General features: G+C 50.7%; 1 protein-coding gene across 1 annotated transcript; it reads right to left on the minus strand.

Annotated features, from left to right (window-relative positions):
* Positions 1–1876: 1876 nt before the first annotated feature.
* LOC118886083 (elongin BC and polycomb repressive complex 2 associated protein) lies at positions 1877–5030 on the minus strand. The gene has a single exon (XM_036835267.1). It carries the CDS (start codon positions 4597–4599, stop codon positions 3460–3462), a length of 1140 nt encoding a protein of 379 aa, XP_036691162.1. The 5' UTR covers positions 4600–5030; the 3' UTR covers positions 1877–3459.
* Positions 5031–26718: the final 21688 nt, after the last annotated feature.

The following is a 26718-nucleotide window of genomic DNA, read 5'->3' on the forward strand; positions in this document are numbered from 1 at the left end:
AGTCAAGCCACAAAGATTTAAAAGGCAAGAGGGCAGAGGGTGTGGGGCAACTGAGGATCCCAGGAGGAGGGAGGTGATGGTGAGCAGAGCTGGATTAGGGGGAGGCAGGCGAGGTACCTTGGGAACAAAACTTAAGGAGGTTCTCCCTCTCAGGGTCGTGCAGGTGGCCCTGATGAGGAGGGGCAGACACCTGGTCCCAGAGCTGTTGAGAGATAGAGACCCTCTGAGACTAAAGGAACTGAGATAACCCAGGAAGGGAACTTAGAGACCCAGACAGAAGCTAAGACCCTTCGACCTCCACATCTAGGCAAAAACACAGTGGCCAGTGGTAGAGCCTCGGAGGACATGAAGGCTGGGGGAGGGGAGGGATGGAAAGAGGATGTACCGATAATCTGGGAGCAGGGGCAGGGGACTCTGAGAGAAACACAGAGAGCGAGTGGAGGAAACCAGGGAGGGAGGGAGAGCTTCCTCGGGACCCTCCTGGGGAGATTCTCCCCACCCCGCCTCAGTGAGTGTTAGGAGGAGGGAGAGTCCCAGCATCCTTGTGTCAGCCTGAGGAAAGCAAGGGGTCCAACTCTGCCTTTCCCCAGGCTGCTCCAACTCAGGGAGGCTTGTGGTCCCAGCCCAAGAAGGTCTGTACCCCACACCGACCCAGCACACCACAGTACATGCTTCCTTCCTCCAGGAAGCCTGAGCAAGTTTTTCCATCCTGGGACTTAGTTTCTGTAGTGAGCTGAATGGTGGCACCCAAAAAGATAAGTCCCCGCCCTAACTCCACTGCCCCCAGAACCTGTGAATGTGACCTTATTTGGAGAAAGGGTCTTTGCAGATGTAATTTAATTAAGGTTGTCATGATGAGATCATCCTGGATTATCCAGGTGGGCCCTAAATCCAATGACAAATGTCCTTATAAGAGACAGAAGAGGGGAAGTCCACGTGAAGATGGAAGCAGAGATTGGAGTAAGGCGGCCACAACCCAAGAAACACCTGGAGCCACCAGAAGCTGGAGGAGGCGAGGGATTCTCCCCTAGAGCCTCTGGGGGGAGCACAGCCCTGCAGTCACCTTGATTTCGGACTTCTAGCCTTTAGAATTGCGAGAGAATAAATTTCTATTGTTTCAAGCCACCAAGGTTTTGGCAATTTGTTGTGGCAGCCCTAGGAGACTAATATAGTACCCTATTCTGTAAAATGACTAGAAAGATTCTAGGGATGCTTCCAGCCCTAAGATTCTCCAAATTAAACCATTCAGCAAGGAGAGGAGTTCCAGGTCTGGCCAAAAGGTATGTTTTTTAACTCACTGCCCGGCCCCCTTCCAGGTTGAGGGTTAATACTTTGACTTGAAGGAGGAGGAAAGCCAAAGGAACGGCATCCCCTCCCACTCCTCAGAGAAGAAGGAAGAGTCCCAAAAGGGTATTTCATGACCCACCACTCCTCTCCTTCGCCCAGAGCTCACGCCACCACGCCCAGGCTGGTCGAATGGGCCCAAACTGACCTGACTAAAAGCAAGGAGCTCTTTAAAAGCAGGAGTCGGCCTTTCTGAATTTCTCCTTGCAAACCTCGCCCCCTCTTCACAGCGCCTCTCTCCCCACCCCTCACATTTGCGTTCTTCCTTGACCTTCCCCATTCTTGGGGGGCAAGATAAGATGGATACCCCTGAAGCACAGGAATGGAAGGCACTCCCCCACCCTCCTCCCTCCTCCCCACAACACAGCTGGAGGGGGAGGGGAGGTCAGCAGGGTTCATAAAGGCCAGATGTTGAGGAGAAAGAGAGCAGTGCCCGACCCACACCCACCCACCCCACCCCCACCCCCACCCCCAGCAAAAGAAAAATTAAAAGAGACAGCTTCTAAAACAAACAAAACTTTTGTGGTCCAAAACAGTTTTTCTCGAGAATCTGCTCTATGCAAACATTAACAACTTTTTACAAAGCATTTTCACAGAAAAGGAGACAAGTCCTTCCCCAGTATCATATGTGGGAATTGTTCCTCCCTTGTCCCGTCTTGGGGGAAAAGGGGGCGATATTCACTAGTGTGGGCAGAAGGGTCACTGGGTCCCTCAGTTGTTGGGAAGATCGGCAACCCCCAGGTTCCCCTCACACCTAAACTTGGAATTTCCCTAAGAGCTAAACTCCCCAGACCTCACCTGGGTGGAGGAGAAAGCAATTCCACTCCCCTCTGACTCACTCCCCTCCCCCAGGAAAACAGAACTTCTGACCTCAAAACTAATCCCCTGGCCCTGCCCCTTTCGGATCCATCAGGTCCCTGACAACTCCCGAAATGCCTGAAGTTGGGTGGGGGGAGGATGCTAAAGGTCCCTCAGCCCAGTTCCCATCCAAACCCAAACTTTGCCCCTTCAAAACCCACTGGACCTTGTGGTTAGGCCAAGAGCCCTTTCATTTACCCCCTCCACAAAGAGCAGCTTGTCTTCTTTCTAGCCTTGAAGGGGTCTCAGTTTGGGTGTTCAAAGAATGGACCCAGGCCTGCCCTCTACCTCCACACCCTCCATCCTTAAACCGGTGGTGAGGACCTGGAAAGGCAACTTGTTTGGTCTGATTTTATTGATTTCTTCCACCTTCCATTACTTTCCCTGGGATGGTCTCTGGCCCCTTCCCCAGACAAAGTCTGCACTTTTGAAGGGGAGGAGGTCCCTCAGCCCTGTGCCTCCTAATATGAGGAGTAAACTGGCGGAGGGGGCTGACTTATGGGGGGGAGTCCTCTTTTACCCATCAGCCCTTATAACCTGAAAGCAAACGGGGAATAGTGAAGAGGCGAACCCCAAAACTGGACAAAGGGGAAAGGTTGGTGGCTGAGAATGAAGATCTCGGTAACTAGGGGTCACTTGACTTGGGGGTCCCTAGGAAAAGAACCGGAAGGGGGTGATCTCCCCCTTGCCTAAGCTGCTCCCTCCCCCAAGAAGGCTGCAGTGGTGCCCGGAGACTAGGGAAGGCCCGAGGGGAGTGAAGGGTTAAAGGCCTGGATGGTGCGGGTGGGGGATGCCCCCGGGAGCTGCCAATCACCTCCCCACCCCCACCAGGGCCCCCCCACCCCAATCCCCAGGCTCGACCACAGAAACAACCGGTTTGTCCATCACCAAGGTCTCTCTCCCTCTTTTTTTTTCCTTGTCTTTGAGCTGTAGCCTCCTCGGCTCCCCCTGGGGTGAAGGCCCTGCCCCCAGAGATCTGAGATGGAAGAGGCGAGGGATTGGAATCTATGTCTTTAAGCCTTTTTCGATTAAGCCTTCTCCTGACTCCAGCCCTTGGTTCGTCTCCAAAGGATGAGGGGGAGGGGGTGTCACCCCAACCAGTTAGGTGCTTGAAGATCACTGTCATTTGAGGTCCCTCTGACCACAGCCCATAAAACCTGAAGAGGACAGGCAAAGGTGAGAAATGAGGCTCTGTCCTCGAGCCCGCAATTTGGCTGTGGCCCCCACTTTTCCCCTTTGGCAGAAGAGGTCTCACGCTCAGAGCTGCTCCAGGTTGATCCCCCAGAATTTGAGGCCGGGGGGCTCAGGGACAGCGGGACCCCCAATCTGCCACCTCCACAGCGGGTGGGCAGGCGGGGGCTTAGAGTCTCCCTGGAGACGAAGCGAGGATGCCGGCCCTAAGTCTCCGTCCTCCCCCACCACCAGGGCCGGGGGGCAGGGGAAGCAGTCGAGGAGGCTGAAGGTGCTCGTGGTGGGGAGCGTCGGTGCAGGACGGCGGGGCTGTGCGCTGCGTTGGGGGGGCGTCGGCCGCCGGCGTTTCTTGGCGGCTCCCCGGGAGGGCCCTTTGGCTGGGGGCCGCTCGGGCCCCCGGCGCAAACTCGGAGTGTCGAGGGCGAAGCCCTTCGCGTAACACCAAAGTTTCGAGCGGCGGATCAGACGATCGAAATGTTCCTGGCGGAGATCGCCGGGCGCCGCCGGAGCTTCGCTGGCCGTCGAGGGGCTGGCGGCCGTTGCCTCGGGGGCGGCCTTCTGGGTGTTTCCATCGACTGCGGCAGTCTGGCTCGGCGGGGGCGGCTCCGGCGCTGTCCCGGGCCCCGCGGGCTCAGAGGAGAGGCCCGCAGGTGGCGGCGGAGGCCGGGAACCCGGTTCCTGATGCGGGCTGGCGGCGGGGCCAGGCTGGGAGTCGAGACCCGGGGCTGGCCTAGGCGGAGCCGAGACGGAGCTGGTCGGAGATTCCCGAGGGCGCCGGGGCGCCGGGCAGCGGCCGGGAGGTACGCCGGAGCGAGCGCCGAAGTGCGGGAAACTGCCTCCGCCCTCTTCCTCCTCGCCGCGGCCCCGGCACACAGCGGCGTCGGCATCCTGGCTGGCCGGGGAGTTGGGATCGCTGTACCGCCCGGCCTGTCCCGCGAGGTGCTTCAGGCCATCCGGGGCCCAGCCGCCGGTGCACAGGGAGGCATGAGGGCCCAGCAGCACCGGGGCCCGCGGCGCCAGCTCCCCAGGCCCCAGGCCCAGAGAGGACGCCCGGGGTTTGGCAAGGGCGCAGAAGGCAAGGGCACGCAGGCACAGCGGAGAGAACTCCTGGGTCCCCCGACGCGTCTTCCGGGGTGTGGGGGAGCAGGGCGACCCTCGCGGGGACGCCGGCACTGCGAGGCGGGGAGCGGGGCACAGAGTCTCCATGGAACCACCCGGAGGGGTGCCCACTGCGGGGGCCCTGGTCCCAGCGGCGGGATGCCCTGGCTGCCCGAAGAGCCCACGGGCGAGGGGAACATCGCCCCCCCCCCCTCGACGGGGAGATCTCTGCTCACGGGCGCCCCCGGCCCGCACCCCTGGGCCGCGGAGCTCCGGCTCCCTCTTCGATCTCGTCACGCGGCCCTCCTGGCGGCCGGACTCCTGGGTCCCTGCGAGTCCCGGCGCGGTCGGCCGCCCTTCCTGCCGCCGCGATCCCTGTGCAGCCCAGGCGGGAGCCCCTCTTGAGTTGCCCAGAGCGCAGAGGCTGGGGAAACAAAGCGGCCGGCGGCCGCGGGAGGCGGGAAGGACCCCGGGCCCGGCACCCGGTGCCCGGGCCCAGGCGGCAGGGAGGGCGCCTTCCGCCCGCTCGGCTTCTTTCTTCCCCGCTGGCTCCCGGAGACCGCGTTATAGAGAACTGCCCCCTCGCTGCCCCAATACCAGCGCCGGGGCCGCGAGCCCGCCGCTGATTGGGCGGCACTGCCAGTGACGTTAGCCCGGACCCCACCCCTCCAGCGGCACCGCCCCCGTCCCCATTCCGCACACAGACACACACACGTGGACCCGGCGCGGCGGCGGCTGGGAGGGAGGAAAGGAGGGTACGTGCGCGGGTGGGATCGCGACTGGCGAAACGCGCCACTGCACGTGGCGCGGTGGCGTCCTGGTGTTCAGTCGCCGCAAAGCACTTCATTTTTTCCTTAGCAGTCATGGTTTTCGCATCCGTAAAATGGGAATGTTCATATCTACCCTCTTGGGACAACGTGAATCAACATAGGTGAATCGCAAAGGCGAAGATGAAAGAAAAGATGAAAAGAGGTTGTTTAGAAACTTTGCACAGCAGGGACTCCCGCGAGCAGAGAATGTTCCCAACCTCTCTGTTTCTGTCGCCCAGAACAGTGCCTGGCACACAGTGGGCTCAAAAAATGTTGAATGAATAGTTAGGAATTCAGTGAGTGTGTGCAAGATGATAAAAGGAAGAAATAAATTCGGAGAGGAGGAGTATTATTACACCCACGAAAGACGATAAATAGACTTTCTCAGTACCTGTTTCCATTTCTGACTTAGCTTCTAAATGGCCCCTTGAACAAATTCTGAGGGGCTGGCTCTGCAGCCCCCCTCAAATCCCAAGACTCTGCCCTGTGAGGCCTGAACTGCCAAAATGGGTTGAGGAGACCAAAGGAGGGGACACACACACCCTCACTCTTATCTCCCCCAGGCAGAGTAAAGCAAAGAAAAAGTGAATTCCAATAAAAATCCTGATAATGGAGGACCACGTCCCCGCAGCACGTTCCATCCTCTTACCCTTATTTAGTTTCTGTAGATCCTGCTATTATATGAAAATCTGTGAATGTTCTTTGTTGTCTGTTCTTCTTTGTCGTTGTTGTTGTGCGTCTCTCCCATTAGTCTGGAAATGAGCTGATGAGAACTTTGTTTTAATCACTTCTGCATCCTCAGTGCCTAGAACAGTGCCCAGACTTAATAAGTGCTCAATATATATTTGTAAGTGAATGAATGAATCCCTGAAATATTTCTCTCTTAATAAAAATCAGGTTATTGGAATATAGCGACTTCCCATCCCCAGAAATATACAGAGAGATTGATATGATGACATGGTAAGAGTGTGTTCGTATGTGGGGGGGGGGCGGTGGTGTGGTCACAGAGAGAAATATCGTACTCTGAGGCAGGGATAAGAGAGGGTTTCTGTAAGGGGACAAATAATGCAGCTTGCATCCTGGTCCTCCTGGTGATGACAACAGAAGTATTGTTTCCCTACACGTCATCACATAACATTTGGGAGGAAAGGGATCAGGAAGCTTTGTCATCCCTACATCCCTTTTGCAGAGGCCAGAGGTAAAGACCCCAAGGTGGGGCTAGGGTTTGACGAACAAGGGGGTGTTGTGTTCTACTGCTCAAAACACTCACCCCCTAGCATCTTCTGCAGAAGAAGTCTTCAGGGAAGTTGTCATGAAGGGGGATCCTGGGGTCCTGCCAGGTCTAGACTCCAGGGTTCCTGAGTGCCAAGAGCCCTGCTCCCCCGCCACTCACACACACACAGACAGGAGGAAAGTTCTGGAAGGATGATGATCTTCACAGCTGTCTCTCCTGGTGGACAGTGCTGAAAACTTTTACCCTGAGACAGTAGTACCAGATTTCTTTTGCTTATGGGGCAGGGGGCATGTTTTTCAGTCCGACTCTACTCCAGACTCTTTGCAACTAAGATACCTGGGGAGTGGGCTTGGGCCCCACATGCGGGAAGCTAGACTGGAAAACTCTTTTCATCCTCTAGAGTCTCACTCATATTTGTATCCTCGTACCTAGCACAGTGTTGACACAAGGAGAGAACACTCAAAAAAATTTTTGGCATGAATAAATGAATGAGTCGTATATATCAATGCAGAAAGGGGCTCCTCTTTCTCCCACCCCAAAAGCCACCAGTCCCACAAATCTGAGTTTAGGGACTTTATTGGATCTATTACTACTGAGAGTCCTTCCCTGGAGGAGGAATTCTCTCCACCTCCACTTTCCCTTTTTTCCCCTTCCTTGAATCAGGCACCCCAGAATACAGCCCAGGTGTGAAAACTCTTTGTGGGCACAGAAGCACTATACAAACAGTAGGGGTTAGTGTGAGTAACTCTCCAGCTGAAAGGGCCTAGAGTCATTGGACCTCCACTGTCAGAGGGCTTGGACCAGGGGTGTCTGCTGTGCGACCCTGGGCAGATCACTTGGACACTCTGAGTCTCAGCACCCCTATAAGTGAAAAGGCAGAACAGTGGCTTCCTCACAACGTTATCAGGAGGGTGGAAACGATGTGAGCGGGCTGACCCAGCTGTTGCAATTCCTGTTGCGTACAGTAGAGGACACTCGAGGACACTCGACCCCATCCTCAGCCTGTGGGATGAGGAGGCAGCACCCTTCACCGAAACCTCTCCTCCTCCCCAGAGGAGAAAAATAGGGACGAGGCTGGATGCCGGGTCCCATCTGACTCCTCCGGGATAAGGGATAGGAAAGGCCCCTCAAGACCTGGAAGCCAGGCTTCCCTTTCTGTGGCCCATCTGAGTCTCACCCAAAGGCCTGTGTTCAAGGATTTGGGAACAGGGGACCAGCCCACTTTCCCCAGAAGAAGGCACAGCAGGGAACTGGCCCTAGACGTCCAGCCCAATAATAATTTCTATAGTACTGATAGCATTCCAGTCTCTGTTCTAAGAACTTTATGTTATTTAATCCCCATAATAATTCTGAGGTACTTTTTTTTTCATTGAAGTATTGTTGATTTACAGTGTTGTGTTAGTTTCTGGTGTACAGCAAAGTGATTCAGTTATACATATATATACATATTCTTTTTCATAGTCTTTTTTATTATGGTTTATTACAGGATATTGAATATAGTTCCCTGTGTTATACGGTAGGACCTTGTTGTTTATTTTATATATAGTGGTTTGTATCTGCTAATACCATACTCCTAATTCATCCCTCTCCTACCTCCTTTCCCCTTTGGTAACCTTAAGTCTGTTTTCTTTTTTTAATTTAATTTAATTTTTTTTTTTTGAAGTTTGTGCTTTTTTTAAAATTTTTATTTATTTATTTATTTATTTATTTTAAGGCTGTGTTGGGTCTTCGTTTCTGTGCGAGGGCTTTCTCTAGTTGCGGCAAGTGGGGTCCACTCTTCATCGCGGTGCGCGGGCCTCTCACTATCGCGGCCTCTCTTGTTGTGGAGCACAGGCTCCAGACGCGCAGGCTCAGTAATTGTGGCTCACGGGCTTAGTTGCTCCGCGGCATGTGGGATCTTCCCAGACCGGGGCTCGAACCCGTGTCCCCTGCATTGGCAGGCAGATTCTCAACCACTGCGCCACCAGGGAAGCCCCTAATTTAATTTTTATACAGAAGGTTCTTATTGGTTATCTATTTTATACGTATTAGTGTATATATGTCAATCTCAATCTCCCAGTTCATCCCACCACCACCACCCCCGCCCCGCTTTCCCCGCTTGGTGTCTATACGTTTGTTCTCTCCATCTGTGTCTCTATTTCTGCCTTGCAAACCAGTTCATCTGTACCGTTTTTCTGGATTCCACATATATGCGTTAATATACGATATTTGTTTTTCTCTTTCTGACTTAATTCACTGCGTATGACAGTCTCTAGGTCCATCCACGTCTCTACGTAATGACCCAACTTCGTTCCTTTTTACCATAAGTCTGTTTTCTATGTCTATGAATCTGTTTCTGTTTCGTAAATAAGTTCATTTGTGTCATATTTTAGATTCCACATGTAAGTGATATCATATGGTATTTGTCTTTCTCTTTCTGACTTACTTCACTTAGTATGATGATTTCTAGGTCCATCCATGTTGCTGCAAATGGCATTATTTCATTCTTTTTTATGGCTGAGTAGTATTCCATTGTGTATATATACCACATCTTCTTTATCCATTCATCTGTCAATGGACATTTAAGCTGCTTCCATGTCCTGGCTATCGTAAACAGTGCTGCTGTGAACATTGGGGTCCATGTATCTTTGCGAATTATAGTTTTCTCTGGATATATGCCCAGGAGTGGGATTGCTGGATCATATGGCAACTCTATTTTTAGTTTTTTAAGGAACCTCCATACTGTTTTCCATAGTGGCTGCACCAATTTACATTCCCACCAACAGTGTAGGAGGGTTCCCTTTTCTCCACACTCGCTGCAGCTTTTGTTATTTGTAGACTTTTTAATGATGGCCATTCTGACCAGTGTGAGGTAGTACCTATGAGGTAGATGCTTTTAATTTTTAAAAATTTACATACTATCCAGAACCCATTTTAAGTGTCTCAGTGATTTTTAGTAAATTTACAGACTTATACAACCATCACCACAATTCAATCTTAGAACATTTCCTAAGGACCCCTCACGCCCACTTGCAGTAAATCCCTGTTCCCACCCCAGGTGACTAAACTACCTTCTGTCTCTATAGATCTGCCTCTTCTAGACATTTCATAGAAATGGAAAGGCCATATGCGGTCTTTTGCATCTGACTTCTTTTACAGAAAGATAATGTTTTGAGGTTTATCAGTGTTATAGCATATATTAGTAGTCCGTTCCTTTTTATTGCAAGTATCCCGTAGTATGGATATACCCCATTTGGTTTATCCAATCACATTTGGCTTTTTTCCACTTTTTGATAAATAATAATGTTATGAACTTTGGCATACAAGTCTTTGTGTTGACATGTTTTCATTTCTCTTGAATAGACAGCAAAGAGTGGGATTGCAAGGTCATAGGGTAAATTTATGTTTAACTTTTAAAGAATCTGCCGAACTGTCTATTAATATCCATGCCACAAATGAGGAAAGTGAGGGACAGAGATTTTAAGTGACTTGCCCAAGTTCACGCTTCCAGCAAGTGTCAGGGGCAGCTGGGTCCCAAGTCCATGCTCATAACCATGGGTCTACCCCGAGACGATGCATCTAAGAGGGAAGCCATTTCTCCCCCGCCACACCACAGTCACCAGCATTTTTATCCATCTTGCTTCCAGAATTCCCTAAGTCAGCCTGTGTCAACCAAGAAGGCTGTATCATCCCTTAGCCAACATCCACACTTTGCTCTGGAAATTTGCTGAGGTTAACAGCTTAAGTTCTGAACTCAAATGGGTCTCTTCATATTCCAGACTCCTCATTTTACCAGCGGTGTGACTGGGGGCAAGTTACTTAACCTCTGCTTTAGCTTCCTCATCTATAAAATAGAAATGGCATCTTCCTTCATGCAGTTTTTAAAAATGGCTTATTATGGAAACTTTCAAACCTATACAGAAGTAAACAGAGAAGTGTAATGAACCTTCATGTAGCCAACACTCAACTTCAAAACTTGTTAACTCATGGCCAATCTCATTTCATCCTTCTCCTCATCCATTTCCTTCCCTACTCCCATTTTTAAAAAACCGACTTTACTGAGGTACAATTTACATACAATAAAATGCACATTTTAAGTGTACAGTTTTCACAAATGAATATACCCATACTAACCACAATTAAGATAGAGAACATACCCTATATTATCTTGAAGCAAATCCCAGGTATCATATCATTTCATTCCAAACTATTTCAATACATATTGTTACAGGATAAGGACTCTTGAAAATAAACGTAACCCCAATGCTATTATCAAACCTAAACAGAATTGTCATCCTTCAACTTCATCAAATAGCCAGTCAGTGTTCAAATTTCTAATTATCTTAAAATATTTTTTTCTCTACAATTTATTTAGCTTATTTGAATTAGGATCCAAGGAAGGGTTTCAAGTGATTGATATGTTTCTTAACTCTCTTTTAATCTATAAATTCCTCCTTTTTCTCTTTTTATTTTCTCTTTGCAACTTATTCATTCATTGAAGATACCCAACTGTCTTCTAGATTTCCCACAGTCTAGAATTTACTGGTTGCAATCCCACAGTGTTATGTAATCAAGCAACGTAAAAATTACTTCTCTGTAATTCAAATTTAACTGAACAACCTATGTTTCATCTTGCAGCCTTATCTATGTGCCTATGTCACGTTGGAGGCATAGTGGTGAGCAAGACAGACAAACCCCACCCCACCTCGAGAGTGTACGTTCTAGTAAACTAGGGGAAGCCAGGTAATATATCAGCAGACAACATTCCTTCTGGGGATATTGTGAGGATTAAAAGAGAAACCCGTATGTTTAGCACATGGTCCATAGAAGTCCTTGATAAATGCAAGTGCTCTTGGCAGTAGCTTAGCCTTGTCCCCTTTTCCTGTTTCTTCCCTTTTCCGTCCCTGCTCCACACACCCCACCCCCGCCCAGGGATTACTCTGGGTTTGCCCTCCTCCTGCTATACTTCCTCTGCAGGTCTGTAGTTAGTTCATTTATCTATTCACCCCACATTCCCTAAGCACCTCCCTTGCGGCAAGCCCCAGACCAGACCCTGGGTGGTCTGGTGGGAGAGATGGACATTCTAGGCTAATCCGAGAAGTAACAATAGAAGGATGACCATGGTCCCTGGAACGGTAGAGGCGGGATGACAGTAGAAGAGGGAAGTCTTTTCACAGAAGGTAATCTTCCACTTAGGCTCTAAAGGATGGGCAGAAGTACTCAAAGGAGACATGGGAGAAGAATTCCAGCTGAGGAAACAGTATGGGCAAGGAACAGAGACAAGAAAGCGCCTGCCCTTGTGCTGCCAGATACCAGCCGTCACCATCTTTCCCTCCTGTGAAGTAGAGGGGGCCCTGGCATTGGTCCCATGCCATCTGCCCTCTAAGAGTCATCCCTCATTATTTCTCTTACCAACTCCATCCGCGTGCCTCTCCCATTAAAAAGCCGCATCTTCCCTTGACCCCACAGGCTCTAGCCCCATCCCTGTCTCCTCCCCCTCACAGCCAAACTTCCCCCAAGAGCTGTCTACACACTGTCTTCCTTTTCGCACTTCCCACTTCCTCCTCAACCCACTTCCATCTGCTTCCACCTCCACCTGCCACTGAAATAGCTCCTGCTGTGTTTCCAGTGGCCTCCATCTCATCAAAACTGGCAGGCTCTCGTCAGCCCTCCTGTCTTGACCTCTCAGTGGTATCCCACATAACTGGCCACTTCCCCTTTCTAGGAACTTTCCAGTCCCTCGCATACTGGGCACTGCACTCTCCTGGTGTCCTCCTGCCTCACCAGCTGCCGCCTCTTGGTCTGCAGCCCAGGCTCATTCTTCCCTCCTCTGCCCAAACAAACATCAGGGTTCCTTAAGGCTCATCCAGAACTTCCCTCTTCTCTCTCTGGACACTCTTCTGTGTCCACTGCGCAGGTACCATCTGGCCTCTTGGCCTCCACCTCAGGCATTTCAAAAGCCCCACAAACACAACCTGTCTCAAACCATCAGCGACCTGCCTCCTCTGCGACATGTTCCAGGTTCAGGGAAAACTGTTCCAATGCATGGCTCCTCCATCCACCCCCTTCCACAGCCAGAAACCCAGGCGTCACCCTGGCACCTCCTAGCCAATGCCTCAGACGGTCACGTGGTCATTACATCCCAGGTCTTCTTCTCCCCACCTCCATTCCGGCCAACCCGGCCATGCCCTCTATCTAAGCCGCAAACTGGATTGTGTTACCCCCTGCTCAAAACCTTTTGGTGGCTTCCAATTGTCTTCAGGATGAAGAATGAAACCATTAACTTGGCTCACAGGTAGGTTACAGCAGTAGCCAGACAACCCTCCCACAGGTTCTCCTGGGGCGGGGGGGACAGGTTCCCTCACCTTCCACCTCCCCTGTGCTGTCCTCTCTCCCTTCAGCCGCTCAGGCCCCCCGTTAGCACCCAAGCATCCAGCTCCCTCCTCTCCCTCCCTTAGAACATACTGTTCCCTCTGACCGTACCCTTTTCCCCCATCTCCCTTCTCCTGTGCCTGGCCCACGCCTGCTTCTATTCGGAGCTTCACTGATTCATTCCTTCCTGGGAGAAAGCCGTTCCCCACCCCTCCAGACGGTGACCAGGTCAGCTTCCACCATCATCCCCCATCAAGACCTGTGTATCTTTCCTTCAAAGCACTCTCATCCGCTTGTCACTGCCCATTTGTTAGTGCAGTTAACTGATTATTCACCTTTCCCCTTGAAACGTACCACACTCTGTGTTTCAAGGGCCACATTAGATTTTGCCTTAGCTCGGTGACTAGCACATAACTGGCACTCAAATACATTTTTAAAAATCTTTTTTATTATGCATATTTCAACCTAAAGAGAAGTAGGGAATAGTATAAAATGAACCCCCATATACCCACTACCTAGATGAGTAATTATGTTAGTAATTATTTTAAAGATTTTTTAGTTGAAGTATAGTTAATTTACAATGTTGTGTTAGTTTCAAGTGTACAGCAAAGAGATTCAGATATATATATGCACATATATTCTTTTTTCAGATTCTTTTCCATTACTGGTTATTACAAGATACTGAGTATAGTTCCCTGTATTATACAGTGGGTCCTTGTGGTTTACCTATTTTATATATGGTACTGTACATATGTTAACCCCAAACTCCTAATTTATCTCTCCCCCCTCCTCCCACTATCTCCTTTTGTAACAATAAGTTTGTTTTCTATGTCTGTGAGTCTATTTCTGTTTTGTAAATAAGTTCATTTCTATCATTTTTTTAGATTCCACATGTAAGTGATATCATATGGTATTTGTCTTTCTCTGTCTGACTTACTTCACTTAGTATGATAATCTCTAGGTCCATCCATGCTGCTGCAAGTGGCATCGTTTCATTCTTTTTTATGGCTGAGTAATATTCCATTGTGTGTGTGTGTGTGTGTGTGTGTGTGTGTGTGTACACACACACACACACATCTTCTTTATCCATTCATCTGTCAATGGGCACTGAGGTTGTTTCCATGTCTTGGCTATTGTAAATAGGGCTGCTGTGAACATCGGGGTGCATGTATCTTTTCGAATTTGTTTTTTCCAGATATATGCCCAGGAGTAGGATTGCAGAATCATATGGTAACTCCATTTTTAGTTTTTTAGGGAAACTCCATAGTGTTCTCCATAGTGGCTGCTGTAATTATTAACATTTTAGTATATTTATCATTTTTGCTGAAATATTTTAAAGTGGTTTCAAGTTTGCATGACAGTTTAACCCTTAAATACTTCAGGAAGTTTTCTTAGTACCATATTATAATCACCCCTTACAAAATTATAATAATTCCATATATCATCTAACACCCAGCCCATATTCAATTTTCCTTAATTGTCCCCCCAAAATGCTTTTTGGTTTGTTCCAACCAGGATCTAAATAAGGTCCGCACGTTGCATTTGGTTATGTCTCTTCTGTCTCATTTAAATCTAGAATAATCTTTTTTCCCCTTATGCCATTGAGTTGTTGAATTGCTAAAGCATTTTAGGTAAATTATAGACATCATGTCCCACCTTCTAGATTTCTCTGATTGCTTCCTCGTGGTGCTGTTTACCCTGTATTTCCTGTAAACTGGAAATTAGATGTACAGGTTTGTAGTCAACTTGTTTCAGGTTGACTACACTGGCAAAAACACTTCCTGGGCCATGATGCTTCCTTCCTCGGCCACTACGTCAGGGTGTCCCCAGTGCCCGAGATCCGCTCTTGCTGATGGAATGCTGCTGATTGGTAGATCCCACTGGGGACAGCTGATCCCTTTATGGAGAAGTTGCGTTTTCTTCCTTTAGAGCCAGCAAGTAATCTATGGGACAATACTTTGGAATGACTGCATTTTTAATCAATGAAGTAGGTCAGTGTGGCTGAACAGTGGTGAGGAGAGGACCCAGAATTCAAAGGGCCAAAGGCCTTGATAAGAAATTTGGACTCTATCCTGTAGGGCAGGGAATTATGGACCACTTTCAAGAAAAAGAAATCACATGATCAGACTTGGCAACAGGGAGGGGTGAGGAGGCATAAAGGGAATAGGGAACTAGCATTTCCTGAATGCTCAGCTTGAACTGACTATGCTAGGTGCTTGGCATACTTGACACAAGTGAAACCTTCCCTGTTTTTAAAAGAAAAAGGCTATTTTACAGATGAGGAAAATGGAGGCTCTGACTCATTCAGTCACTCACCCAAGTTCGCAGCAAAGAACTAGTAAAGACCTAAAGGAAGGCAGTGACCATGAGCGTGGACAGGAGTTGAAGGAGAATCATCGGTACTTATAACTAACTGGGTGTGGGGAGGAGAGGAACTGGGAGCCCTGGCTGAAGCTGAGACTTCCTGCAGGTTGTGGGTGGGATGCAGGAGGGGATGGAGCAGGTTGGAGGGGAAGATAAGGAGCTCAGACTCCCAGCTGCCCAGATGTCTCCAAGCCGCTCTCTTGAGAAATGGTGTTTATAACATGACAATGTCTATATTTGGCTTCCAGCATGACTCGATAATTAGCTTAAGATAGCCCTCATTGGCGTTTCAAAGTAAGGACACTCTTCCATTCCTTCTGACACTGCCTGTTTTCCGTGCGTGTTACAGGGTGAGTGTGAACGCAGAGCTCTTCTCTCTCTCTCTCTGTCTCTGTCTCTCGGTCCAAATGGGCCAGAGACTGATGTCAGGGTGTGTGTGGGCTGTCTGCTCTCTCAGCTACAGTCTATCTGTCTCTGGTGCTTGGGAGTGTGGGCTCCCCCCCGGATAGGGAGCTGCCTGAGGGTGGGGTCCTGGAACCTGCACATTCAATGCCCAGCAGGAGTGTGGTCCAGAGGTTGGTTCCAGGAACCATGTGGAGGGTGCAGTGACAAGGAAGATGGTTCTCAGAGGTCAGTTGGGAGGCAGCTGCCGAGGTTGGCTAAAAGGATGCTCAGGGCAGAAAAAGGGCTGTGTTTAGGGGAAACAGGGAAACTTTTCAATTTAAGAGGTGTAGACAAGGTAGATTTTATGGGACTTAGTGGCTGACTCAGAGAAGGAGGAAGAGAAAGAATTGAGAAGGACCCTCGGGGTTTTGTCTCAGGAGAGAAGGTGGAGGCTATTGACTAAGGGGGGACCTACAAGAGGAGGGGCAGGTCCAGGGACGGGAGATGTCGACTGAACCAGGAGCCAAATCTAAGTGGGTGTGGTCTGAGGAGACCTGGGAAAGGCCGGCTGGGACAGGAGAGCCATCAGAACTAAGTCACAGACCCACGGGGCCAAAGGAGAAACTACAGGCATGAATAAGCATTTCCAGGGAAAGTCATGTGGAACCAGAAGAGGACCCCCTGCCCCTGTCCCTGCCTCGGGAAAGGACCCCAGCAAAAGCGGCTGAGAAACATGAGAGAGCGAGACATGCAGGGTGGTCATGGGGACCAAATGCCATGGAGAGGTTTCACAGGACAATGATAGAGGAGCTACTGGCCTTTGTGATTCTGAGATGAACCAGTCAAGGGTCTGGGAAACCGACTTTGGCTTCTTAGCAAAAACGGAGAAGTGGGAGGGATCACCTGGAGGTGGAGCCCGAGAAGCAAAAAGCAGACCTGTCTCTCAGCAGGAATGGACACAGGACATGTCACCTACTGGGTACCAGGAGCAAAGCCAACAAGAGGGGACCACCTCCTGCCCCCGCCAGCAGCCTCTGTTCTGGTCACTTGCTCCTCAGAGCAGAGCGTGAAGGCCTTAGACTGGCGAGGCTGTATCACGTGCCCACATCTCAGTTCCCAGGGCACCAAGACAGAGGCTCAGAATTCCTTCCTTCAGTTCCTCCAGTAAATATTTACTGAGTGCCTGGTATGTGCCAGGCACAGCTCTAGGCCCCTGAATACAGCAACAAATCCACAAAGATCTTTGTCTCACGGCACTGACATTAGAGGGGGATGACTGACAACAACAGACATTATATGTGAATAATGTAGAAGGTTAAGGCAAGAAAAAGTATAAGGAAGACTGGAGTGGTGGGGGAGGGTGCGGATTGCAGTGTACATAAGGTGGCCACGGAAAGCCTAACTGAGGAGGCAGGACATGCCTGCCCGTGCCTTGCACAGGAACCAGCAGGGAAGCGATGCGGCCTCAGCACGTGAGCCAGAGGAAGAGTGGAGATGAGGCCAGAGGCATGGGGGCACAGACCGTTCAGGACCCTTGTCGGCCCCTGTAAGGACTTATGCTTCCCTCTGAGCACAGTGGGAACTCCTGGAGGACTTAAGCCCTGGTACAGTTTAAGGGGATCACTCTGGCCACTGTGTAGGGAACAGATGGAAGGGGCGAGATGGAGGCAGGGAGACTGCTTAGGAAGCTACCACGATAATCCGGGGAGAGAATAATGGTGGCATGGTGGGAAGTCATTGGATTCTGCGTGTACTGTGAAGGTAGAGCAGCAGGATCTGCTGACAGAGTGGATGTGGGAGAGGAACCAGAACCGATCCCAGGCTTTGGGCCTGAACAACTAGAAGATCGAGTTGCCATCAATCGAGATGGAGAAGGCTGTGGGTGAAGCAGCTGGCATGGGTGGGGTCGCTGGAGAGGTCTAGGGTGGATCACCCAATGGGGCGTTCCCCTGAAATAGACAGGGGGACACTGGGCAGCCACAACCTCCAGAAAACATCCACGACAGGTGGTTACTGGTGACCTTTGGCAGAGCAATTTCAGCAGGGGCGAGGGGAAGCCGAAGCCAGAGAGTAAATGTAAGTTGTGTACGTGGAGACCGAGCTTTTGGTCCGGCCTCCTGATTTACAAAGCAGAACACGGATGGGAGACAGAGGGATGGAGAGACAAGGCCAAGGGAGTGGCCTTTCGGATGGAGGTGGCCTGAGCCCATTTGGAGGCTGAGGGGAAAGAGGCAGCTGAAGGAGAGCTTGCAGCTCAGGATAAAGAATCTCCACAAGGGACTTCCCTGGCGGTGCAGTGGATAAGACTTTGCGCTCCCAATGCAGGGGGCCTGGGTTCGATCCCTGGTCAGGAAAACTAGATCTCACATGCATGCCACAACTAAGAGTTCACATGCCACAACTAAGGAGCTGGCGAGCCCCAACCAAAGAGCCCGCCTGCTGCAACTAAGACCCGGTGCGACCAAAAAAAAAAAAAAAAGAATCTCTACAAGAGGGAGAGCAGAGGTTCAAGCTCAAGGGGCTAAGGGTCTAGACCAGGGTCAGGAAACAGGAAAGGATTCCAGAGACGTCAAAAGAAGAGGTGGCCGATCAACAGCAGGTGAGAGAGAAGGCAGCGACAGGCATGACCCCAGGATTTTTAATCCCAACTCCCGCCATCCTAAAGGCCTTCCGTGTCTATCTCTGAGTCCAGGCTTCCTCATCTTCACACCACTACAGCCCCCAGACCTCACACTGCCCCTGCTATGACCAAGGTCTGCTGTTATCCCCAAAATCCTCAGCACCTGAGCATAGGCCTCATATTCTGAACACCAAAATACATGCGGCTGCTTTCCCAAATTCTGCCACATCTGGGGAACACTGCCCAACTGCTGTCTTCCCTCCCCGCCTAAGCCCTTCCAGCCCCCAGCCCCAAGCGGCTCATGCTCTGCTCTCCACCTGAGCCCCCATCTAGCAATGGCCTTTTGCTTCCTGTTTCATGAAGAAAATACAGTGGTGATCGAGAGGAAGAAGCTGAACACAGGAAGAGAACACAGTCTAAGATTCCACTGTTATGAAGTTCTAGAATCACACAACGAATCTACCAAGATCTATTAGTGATTGAAATCGGATCAGTGTTGCCTGGGGGCTGGGGGAAGTACTGCCATGGGATATAAAGGACACTTTCTAGGGAGATGGAAATGTTCTATATTTTTATTGGGGTGTGGTTAACACGCTCTATACATTTTCAAAAGGTCATCACTTCACACTTAAGAATGTTGCATTTGACTACATGTAAATTATACCATAAAAAGCTGATTTAAAAAAACAGAAAACTAAAAAAAATTTTTAAGGAAAAAATACATGCTATCAAGCAGAAAAATCCTACACACACACACTCATCTGTCCCCATCCTTCACTTCCTCCCTTCTCTGGGGGAAGCAATGTGCCCCCTCTCATCCACCTGAGCCCTTGTGCTGGAGACTGTCCAGTAAGCGGCAGGCCACCCCTCCCTGACCTTGCATCCTCCTCCCCTGCTGTCCTGTCTCTCTCTTGCTCCCAGCCCAGCGCCTAGGAAGGATGTCTACACTCACACTCTCTCTCTCCCTCCTCACCCAATCTGCTGACACCTCCTCCACCATGCCGGACCAGTTGCCCCTCTCTGAGACACCTGCCCTGCGGGCCACTCCTTCCTCTCTCCTCCCTGGTTTCTATGACACCACTTTTTCTGGAGGTCCTCCTCCATCTCTGGACATTCCTTCTCATGCTCCTTGCCTGATTTCCCCCCATCTACCCCCTCTTAAATACAGGCGTTCCCTGAACCTCTGGCCTTGGCTTTCTGCTCTCTGTACCTGAGCAGATTCCCAGCGTGATCTCACCCACGCCAGGGCTTCAGTTACCATCTATTGCTGACAACGCTCAAAGATATCTCTGAATATTTTTTCAGAGTATCAAGGATATGGCAGAAGAGGTAGGCAGAATATTACATATGCTTCAAAAGCATTTTACAATTTTTTTTTTTTTTTTTAAATTTATTTATTTATTTATTTATTTATATTTGGCTGTGTTGGGTCTTCATTGCTGCGCTCGGGCTTTCTCTAGCTGCAGCAAGCGGGGGCCACTCTTCATCATGGTGCGCGGGCCTCTCACCATCGCGGCCTCTCCTGCTGCGGAGCACAGGCTCCAGACGCGCAAGCTCAGTAGCTGTGGCTCACGGGCCCAGTTGCTCCGCGGCATGTGGGATCCTCCCAGACCAGGGCTCGAACCCGTGTCCCCCACATCGGCAGGCAGACTCCCAACCACTGCGCCACCAGGGAAGCCCCCATTTTACAATTTTTAAAGTGATAAACATATCCAACCCTCTTCTGGGATGGTCCACTAGACCTCAAATTCAGCAAGCTCAACCTGAACTCATCAACTCTCTCCCAATTCTGCTCCTCCTCCCTTCTTCAGGAGTCCAGTTGTGTGAGACAGAAACCTGGGAGCCACCTTCCCACTCCATGATCACCAACTGTCAGTTACCCGCTTCTCTCAATTTTACTCCCTACACATTCCCTCTCGCCATCCCCACCAACACTCCAGTCCAGGACCTCTTCCTCACTCTCAGACACGTTCAAGCGCTCATCCATTCACTCATTCGTTCATTCAACAAGTATTAACTGAGCACCTACTATGTGCCAGACACCGATCCAGCTGCTTGAGTTACATCAGTAAACATAACAGGTAAAAATCACTGCCCTATAGAAGACCTAAATAGACATTTCTCCAAAGAAGACATACAGATGTGCCAACAGGCACATGAAAAAATGCTAATTATTAGAGAAACGCAAATCAAAACCACGGTGAGGTATCACCTCACACAGGTCAGAATGGCTATCGTCAGAAAGTCTACAAATAATTTATAGAGGGAGAGGGTGTGGAGAAAAGACAACCCTCCTACACTGTTGGTGGGAATGTAAATTGGTGCAGCCACTATGGAAAACAGTATGGTGGTTCTTTAAAAAACTAAAAATAGAGCTACTATATGATCCAGCTATCCCACTCCTGGGCATATATCCAGAAAAGACGAAAACTCTAATTCAAAAAGATACATGCACCCCAAAGTTCACAGCAGCACTATTTACAATAGCTAAGACATGGAAACAACCCAAGTGCCCATCAACAGATGACTGGTTTAAGGAGATGTAGCATAGATAGATAGATAGATAGATATAGATATAGATATTACTCAGCCATAAAAAAGAAATATTGCCATTTGCAGCGACACGGATGGACCTAGAGAATACCACACTTAATGAAGTAAGTCAGAGAAAGACAAATATTATATGATATCACTTATATGTGGAGTATAAAATAGGACACAAATGAACTTATTTACGAAACAGAAACAGACTCACACACATAGAAAACAAACTTATGGTTACCAAGTGGGAAAGGACCGGGGAGGGATAAATTAGGAGCATGATACAAACAGATATAAACTACTATGCATAAAAAAGACAAGCAACAGGGATTTACTGTATAACACAGGGAACTATATTCATTATCACGTAATAACCTATAGTGGAAAATAATCTGAAAAAATATATATCACTTTGCTGTACACCTGAAACTAACACAGTATTGGAAATCAACTTACTTTAATAGAAGAAAATCACTGCCCCATGGAACTGATATTCTAGAGCTTGCAATAATTTCAGAAGTCACTCTGTTTTCCACCTTTACCCCTCTGACCACCAATTCTGTTGCGGCTACTGAACTTTGCAACATGTACATCTGCTCCGCATCTTCCACAGGACCTCATGTTCCCGAGGTCAAGTCTGGGCCACAGGTAACGTGTCTTGATCCCTTCCCTCCCACTCCCCTTTCCACTCCTCCTTCATGGAACACTTGTACCCCTTGAGCACAGCAGGGCTCTCACGCTAGCAGGAACATTTGCTCGTCCTTGGCCTGTGATGCTCTCCCTCTCCTGGCTATCCAGGAAACTCCTGGTCACCTTCAAGTCATAGCTCAGACCCTGCCTCCTCCAAGGAGCCTTGCCTGATTTCCCCAGGCAGACGCTGGGGCTTCTTCTCCAGGGCTCCCTCTGTAAATGGTCCACCCCCCCCATCATAACACATATCACACTGCATGGTGCAGTTTGCCTGCCCACCAGCCAGCCTTTCCTCTCCACCCTGGGCGCCTTGCAGGGCTGCAACCCGCTTTGATCATTTCTGCATCACCAGTGCCTGGCCCATTATCTGGCGCATAGTAGGGGTCAACAAATGGTGGTGGATTAAATAAATGACGGTGAATGAGTAGTAGCGTGACTACTACTAGGGAGATAGGGAGAGGCTTGGTGAGAAGGGGATAGTGAGTTCTGAGCTAGCCCCAGGGCAGCCCCCTTACTGATCATCTGGACCGACCCCATGGTTAAAGGCAGGGTTCAGACGCTGCTTCTGCACCTTCTGGCTGTGGTGCTCTTTGTGCTCTGAGCTTATTTCCTTCCCTGTAAAATGAGAACAGGAGTCAAATCTATCTCAGGGTTGTTGCAAGGAGCATGGCAGATGCTTAGACAGCGCCTGGCACATCAGCTCTCAGCAAAAGTAAGCTGCTGCTGTTATCACTGCAATTCATCATCATCACCCCCATCACCATAGGTGTCCATCCTTGCCTCCTGATCCACCCGTCCCCCTAGTGCTGTTCTCTACTATTTCCTCCCTTCTCACCCCCCAATCCATGTTTGACCCACTGTGGTCACCTTCCACTCCCACTAGTGCCTGGAACTTTCCAGGCGGAAGTCACCAAGGAGGGACCTCCTCCTCATAGAACACTTTCTTCCCTTGACCTCTCAGTGGCATCACTTCTTCCTTCTTAAATGTCCCTCTCTGACTTCCATGACATGAACTTCCTGCTTTTCAGGACACCCTTCTGGCCTGCTCACTCTGCTTCCCTCCAGCCCAGACCGCTGATCCAGACCCAGTCAACTGCCTACCGAACATCACCACCCCACGTGTCGCACAGACACTCGATGTCGATGTCGGCACGTCCAAAGTGGCTCCTTGCCAGCTCCACCACCCCACCCCTGCTCCTGAGTTCTACTGTGAGTGCAGAGATGAGCCCCAACCAGCAAATCCTCCAGGCTGCACCTCTGGGAGGCATCCTCCCGGTCTTGCCTTGCCAAACAGCCCCTGTCGCGGTCTTAACATCCCACTTCTTTACATCCTCACACCCTGCCCTTCTCTCAGCCCCTCTGCTTTTGCCAGAGTCAAAGCCTCATCTCTCAGCTGGGCCCTGACAAGTCTCCTTGCACTTGCTATTCAAGTGTGCTCTTCGGAGCAGCAACACAGCATCACCTGGGAGTTTGCTAAAAATGCTGGGTCTCAGACCTCCACCCCAGACCTACTGAATCATACTCTGCATTTTAACAAGACTCTCAGGGGATTCACATGCACTTTAAAGGTTGAGAATTGCTGTCCTACTAATCTAGAATCCCCCCACCCTAACCAATCCCAGACTTGACAACCAGTGTGCAAATAAGGCTATGCACCGCTTACTTAAAAGCCCTTACTGGCTCCCCACTGCCCTCAGGATGAAATCCAAACTCCTTAGCAAAATATCCTAGGTCCCCTTAATCTGGTTTTTGGTCATCCCTCTAACCCTCCCTCCTGTTCTCCTACTACACATACCACCATGGGGTGTCCACAGTGTACAACCTCAATACACACTTTGCTGGTTCCTACCTCTGTGCCTTTGAACATGCTGTCCCCCCTGCCTGGAAAGCTCTTCTGCCCCTTATCTGCCTGCAAACCCTCCTTCACTCACTTGGTCCCAGCTCAGGCTTTCCCTGATCCCGTAAACATGGTTACTTCCTTCCTGCCAGTGTCAGCACTGTTCTTGGCACTGTCACAGCCCTTATGATCTTGAAGTCATTTCTCTATATATCTGTCATTCCCACCATCCCAGGGACTATCTGTGTATCTCCTATGGCCTGCCCATGATGATTCAATGAAGTGTTTGCTGAAAGATGGAATAATACAACTTTTTCCAATTCTGCCCTGATGGCAACTATAACAGGAGAGATGATTAGACTTCAGGAAGAACTAGTGGAAAAGAAGAACATAGCAGGGCAAATGTGCTATTCATCCATCATCCCTCAGCCTGGAAATTTCCCCAAGAGCAAAATCATCAACCACAGAATGTTAACTCCAAGGGGAGTTTCAAGATCCAGTCACCCAACCAAATGCCAGAGAGGGCAACTGCTCTGCCCAAGGTCACACAGCTGGTTAGGGGCAGGGCTGGGACTAGATTCCAAGTAGCTCTGGAAAAAGTTTGGGCAGACGGCTACCTCACCGCATGAACCTCTTCCCTTCCTACCCATTTTAACTCCCTAAAGGAAGTCCCTTATGTCCTAACATGGTCAAAGGGACCATGTGGGCTCAGTCACAGCTCTTAAAACACCTGCTGGGAGCTTGGCTGGCTGGAGTTGCCAAATGGAGGAGGGCATCCAATTATCTCCATTTTCCAGATTGGCAAACAGAGGCAGTGAGACTCTGTGTTACACTGCTAGCTAATTTGACACTAAGCACTGTGCTCTTCCTGTAGAAAGATCGGAAAAGCCAAAAATCCCACCGGGGTAGAGTCACTATTTACAATAATCGTGACGACTGGCCTCCTAATGCTTGGGGGAATCCCCTCACTCCCACCAGTTCCTCTTTAAATCGAGCCTCTATCCCTCTTGCACAGGATGTCTGACTTAGGAAAGAACCTGTTCACCCACCCTCGCACCCCAACCAAGCCTACTGTAGAGACCACGGCAGAGTCATAACCTTTGACGGGGAAATCACCCCTCCCTGTACCAGGTACCTGACTGTCACTGCTCACATCAACCCTGAAGTTGGTACTACGTCCACATTCTGAGATGGGGAAATTGAGGGTCCTTGATAAGGCATTACTAATCCATGGTCAAAGCCAGTAAATAGTAGGCTGGGTCTCAAGCCTTGGTCTTTCTGACTCTAGTGCCCGCGCTTTCCATTTGGCCATGCCAGACTCTCCCAGCCGGCAGGTAAACCACCTGAAGCCTCTTACTGGCTGGGCTACCTCGGGAAAGTAACTTAACCTCTCTGAACTCCCCCAAGGTCAGAAGCTTTGCTTTCGGGGGAGAAAGTGATATGCAAACGAGACGCAAATAAAATGCAAACCCGCGGGCGCCGGCGCAGTCCTTTACCGGAGCCCGGGGCTTTCTAATGCGGAGGGCGCGCCCCCGGGGCCGGCGAAGCGCCCGGCCAGCTAGCAGAAGCGAAACCTCAACACTCTTCAGCCTCCCCCGCTCAGTTCCGGGAACCAGCGAGCAAGGTTTCGTGGAAATGCGATCGGCGGCAGCCGCCTCGGATCCCGGGACCATCCAGACCACAGCCCACAGTCCCGGGCCGGGAGGTGCGGGGGCCGGCGCGGTCGGGCCCGAGCAGCAGCGCGATGCGCGCTTCCGCCCCGCTCCGCTCCGGCGGCGGCCGCGGCGGCCCCACAATCCCCTTCTGGCTCCGGGGACGGGCGGGGCGGGGCGGGGCGGGCCGAGCGGGCGGAAATAATTTTCTGTTTGGTCCTCTCTGCCCCAGTCCCTTAGCCGCGGGACGCGCAAGGCGGGCGAGCGTGCCGGAGGCGGGAAGCGGGAGCGGGAAGGCGCTGCCCTGGCACGCTTAGAGGGGCGGAGAGGGGACGAGCAGGGGTTGAGCGCCTACTGTGTGCCCTAGCGCTTTACAAAAGGATTTTCGTTAGATCTTCACTGCAGCCCTTGCTGGAGGGGGTTAACGGCCCATTTAAGAGGGACAAGCTGAGCCTCTGAGAGGTGAAGTCACCCGCCGAAAACTGCACAGCCAGGATCAGCCTGACACCCCAGATCAGTGCTCCGTTACGCCAAGGAGAGCGCGATGAACTTGAACCACTTGTTGGCCGAGTCCTGCTCTCGCTCGTTTTTCGTGGATCGGCACATAGTAGGTGCTCAGGAAGATGTTGGAAGATGAAGAAGGAGCTTGACAGCTCAGCCCTGGGAGTACCCCTGCGAATCCAGCTCAGCCCGCGGGGCACCGGGTTTCCCCAGACCTCGGAAGGGAACACTTGCGATGGGCGGACATCCCAGTTCGACGCAGGCATTCGGCGAACACGTGGTGGCGGAGCCCCAGCCCTAGCGGAGAACAGACTGGGTTCAAATCCCCGCTCTGCCGCTTTCAGACAGTGTGGCATTGGGCAAGTCACTTCACTTGCCCGGACCTAAGTTGCTCCATCAATAAAATGGGGGATATTAACATACACCCCAAAGGGTTGTGGGTGGCTTAAACGAAACAATGTTCCTAGTACACTTAACTAAACGCACAGGTATAGCTACCCGTCCATCCCAGAAGCTTCGGGCGGTGCACCTGTACGCGGTGAGGACCCGAACAAAAGTTCCTCGGCCCCAGTGCGCAAGTCGCCCACCCCTGGACGGAGGGACCGACGGGTCTTCGAGTGACCCTCGTCCAGCGAAACCCGAAACTACGGTCGGTCACCTCGGCCAAGGTCGGTCGCGAAAGCAAATATTCCAAAACTGGCGCATGGCTAGGGCTGACATGTTTGCGTTTAATTTCCTTGATGTTTTACTCTTGTTAGTAAAGGTAATTCGTTAGAAACTCCTGAGTGAGACTTCTCGTCTGTGTCTTGTTTAACTTTTCGTATGAGCGAAGTTCACAAAGCAGACCAAGATGCCGGCGTGTGGCAGTCCTTACGGGGATCCCGGCCCTCGGACCGGCCCCCAACAATACCCTGCTTCTCGGCCCCCTCCCCCAGGCACGGAAGCGGCAAAGACAGGCCTCCCCTACCCCCGGCCCAGCCAGTTTATACAGAGCCTCTACGACCTGGCGGCCCTCCGGATTCTTGTGTCCCTACAGGAGCAAGGGGAGTTGGGGACTGCAGCCTAGAACTTAGCTTCCCCGACCTCCCCAAACTCCAGTCTCGCCGGGATTAAGGGAGTAAATCCCTGATGCCACAGACCAGGTCAAGGACAAGTTCTCCCCCGCCCTACTCCCCCCTCCTGGGCGGGAATTCACCCCCCTTCCCGGATGAAAGGTACTAAATAGACGCGAAGGGAGGGGTGGT

This window comes from Balaenoptera musculus, chromosome 20 (genome assembly GCF_009873245.2).
Source record: "Balaenoptera musculus isolate JJ_BM4_2016_0621 chromosome 20, mBalMus1.pri.v3, whole genome shotgun sequence".
NCBI lineage: Eukaryota > Metazoa > Chordata > Mammalia > Artiodactyla > Balaenopteridae > Balaenoptera > Balaenoptera musculus.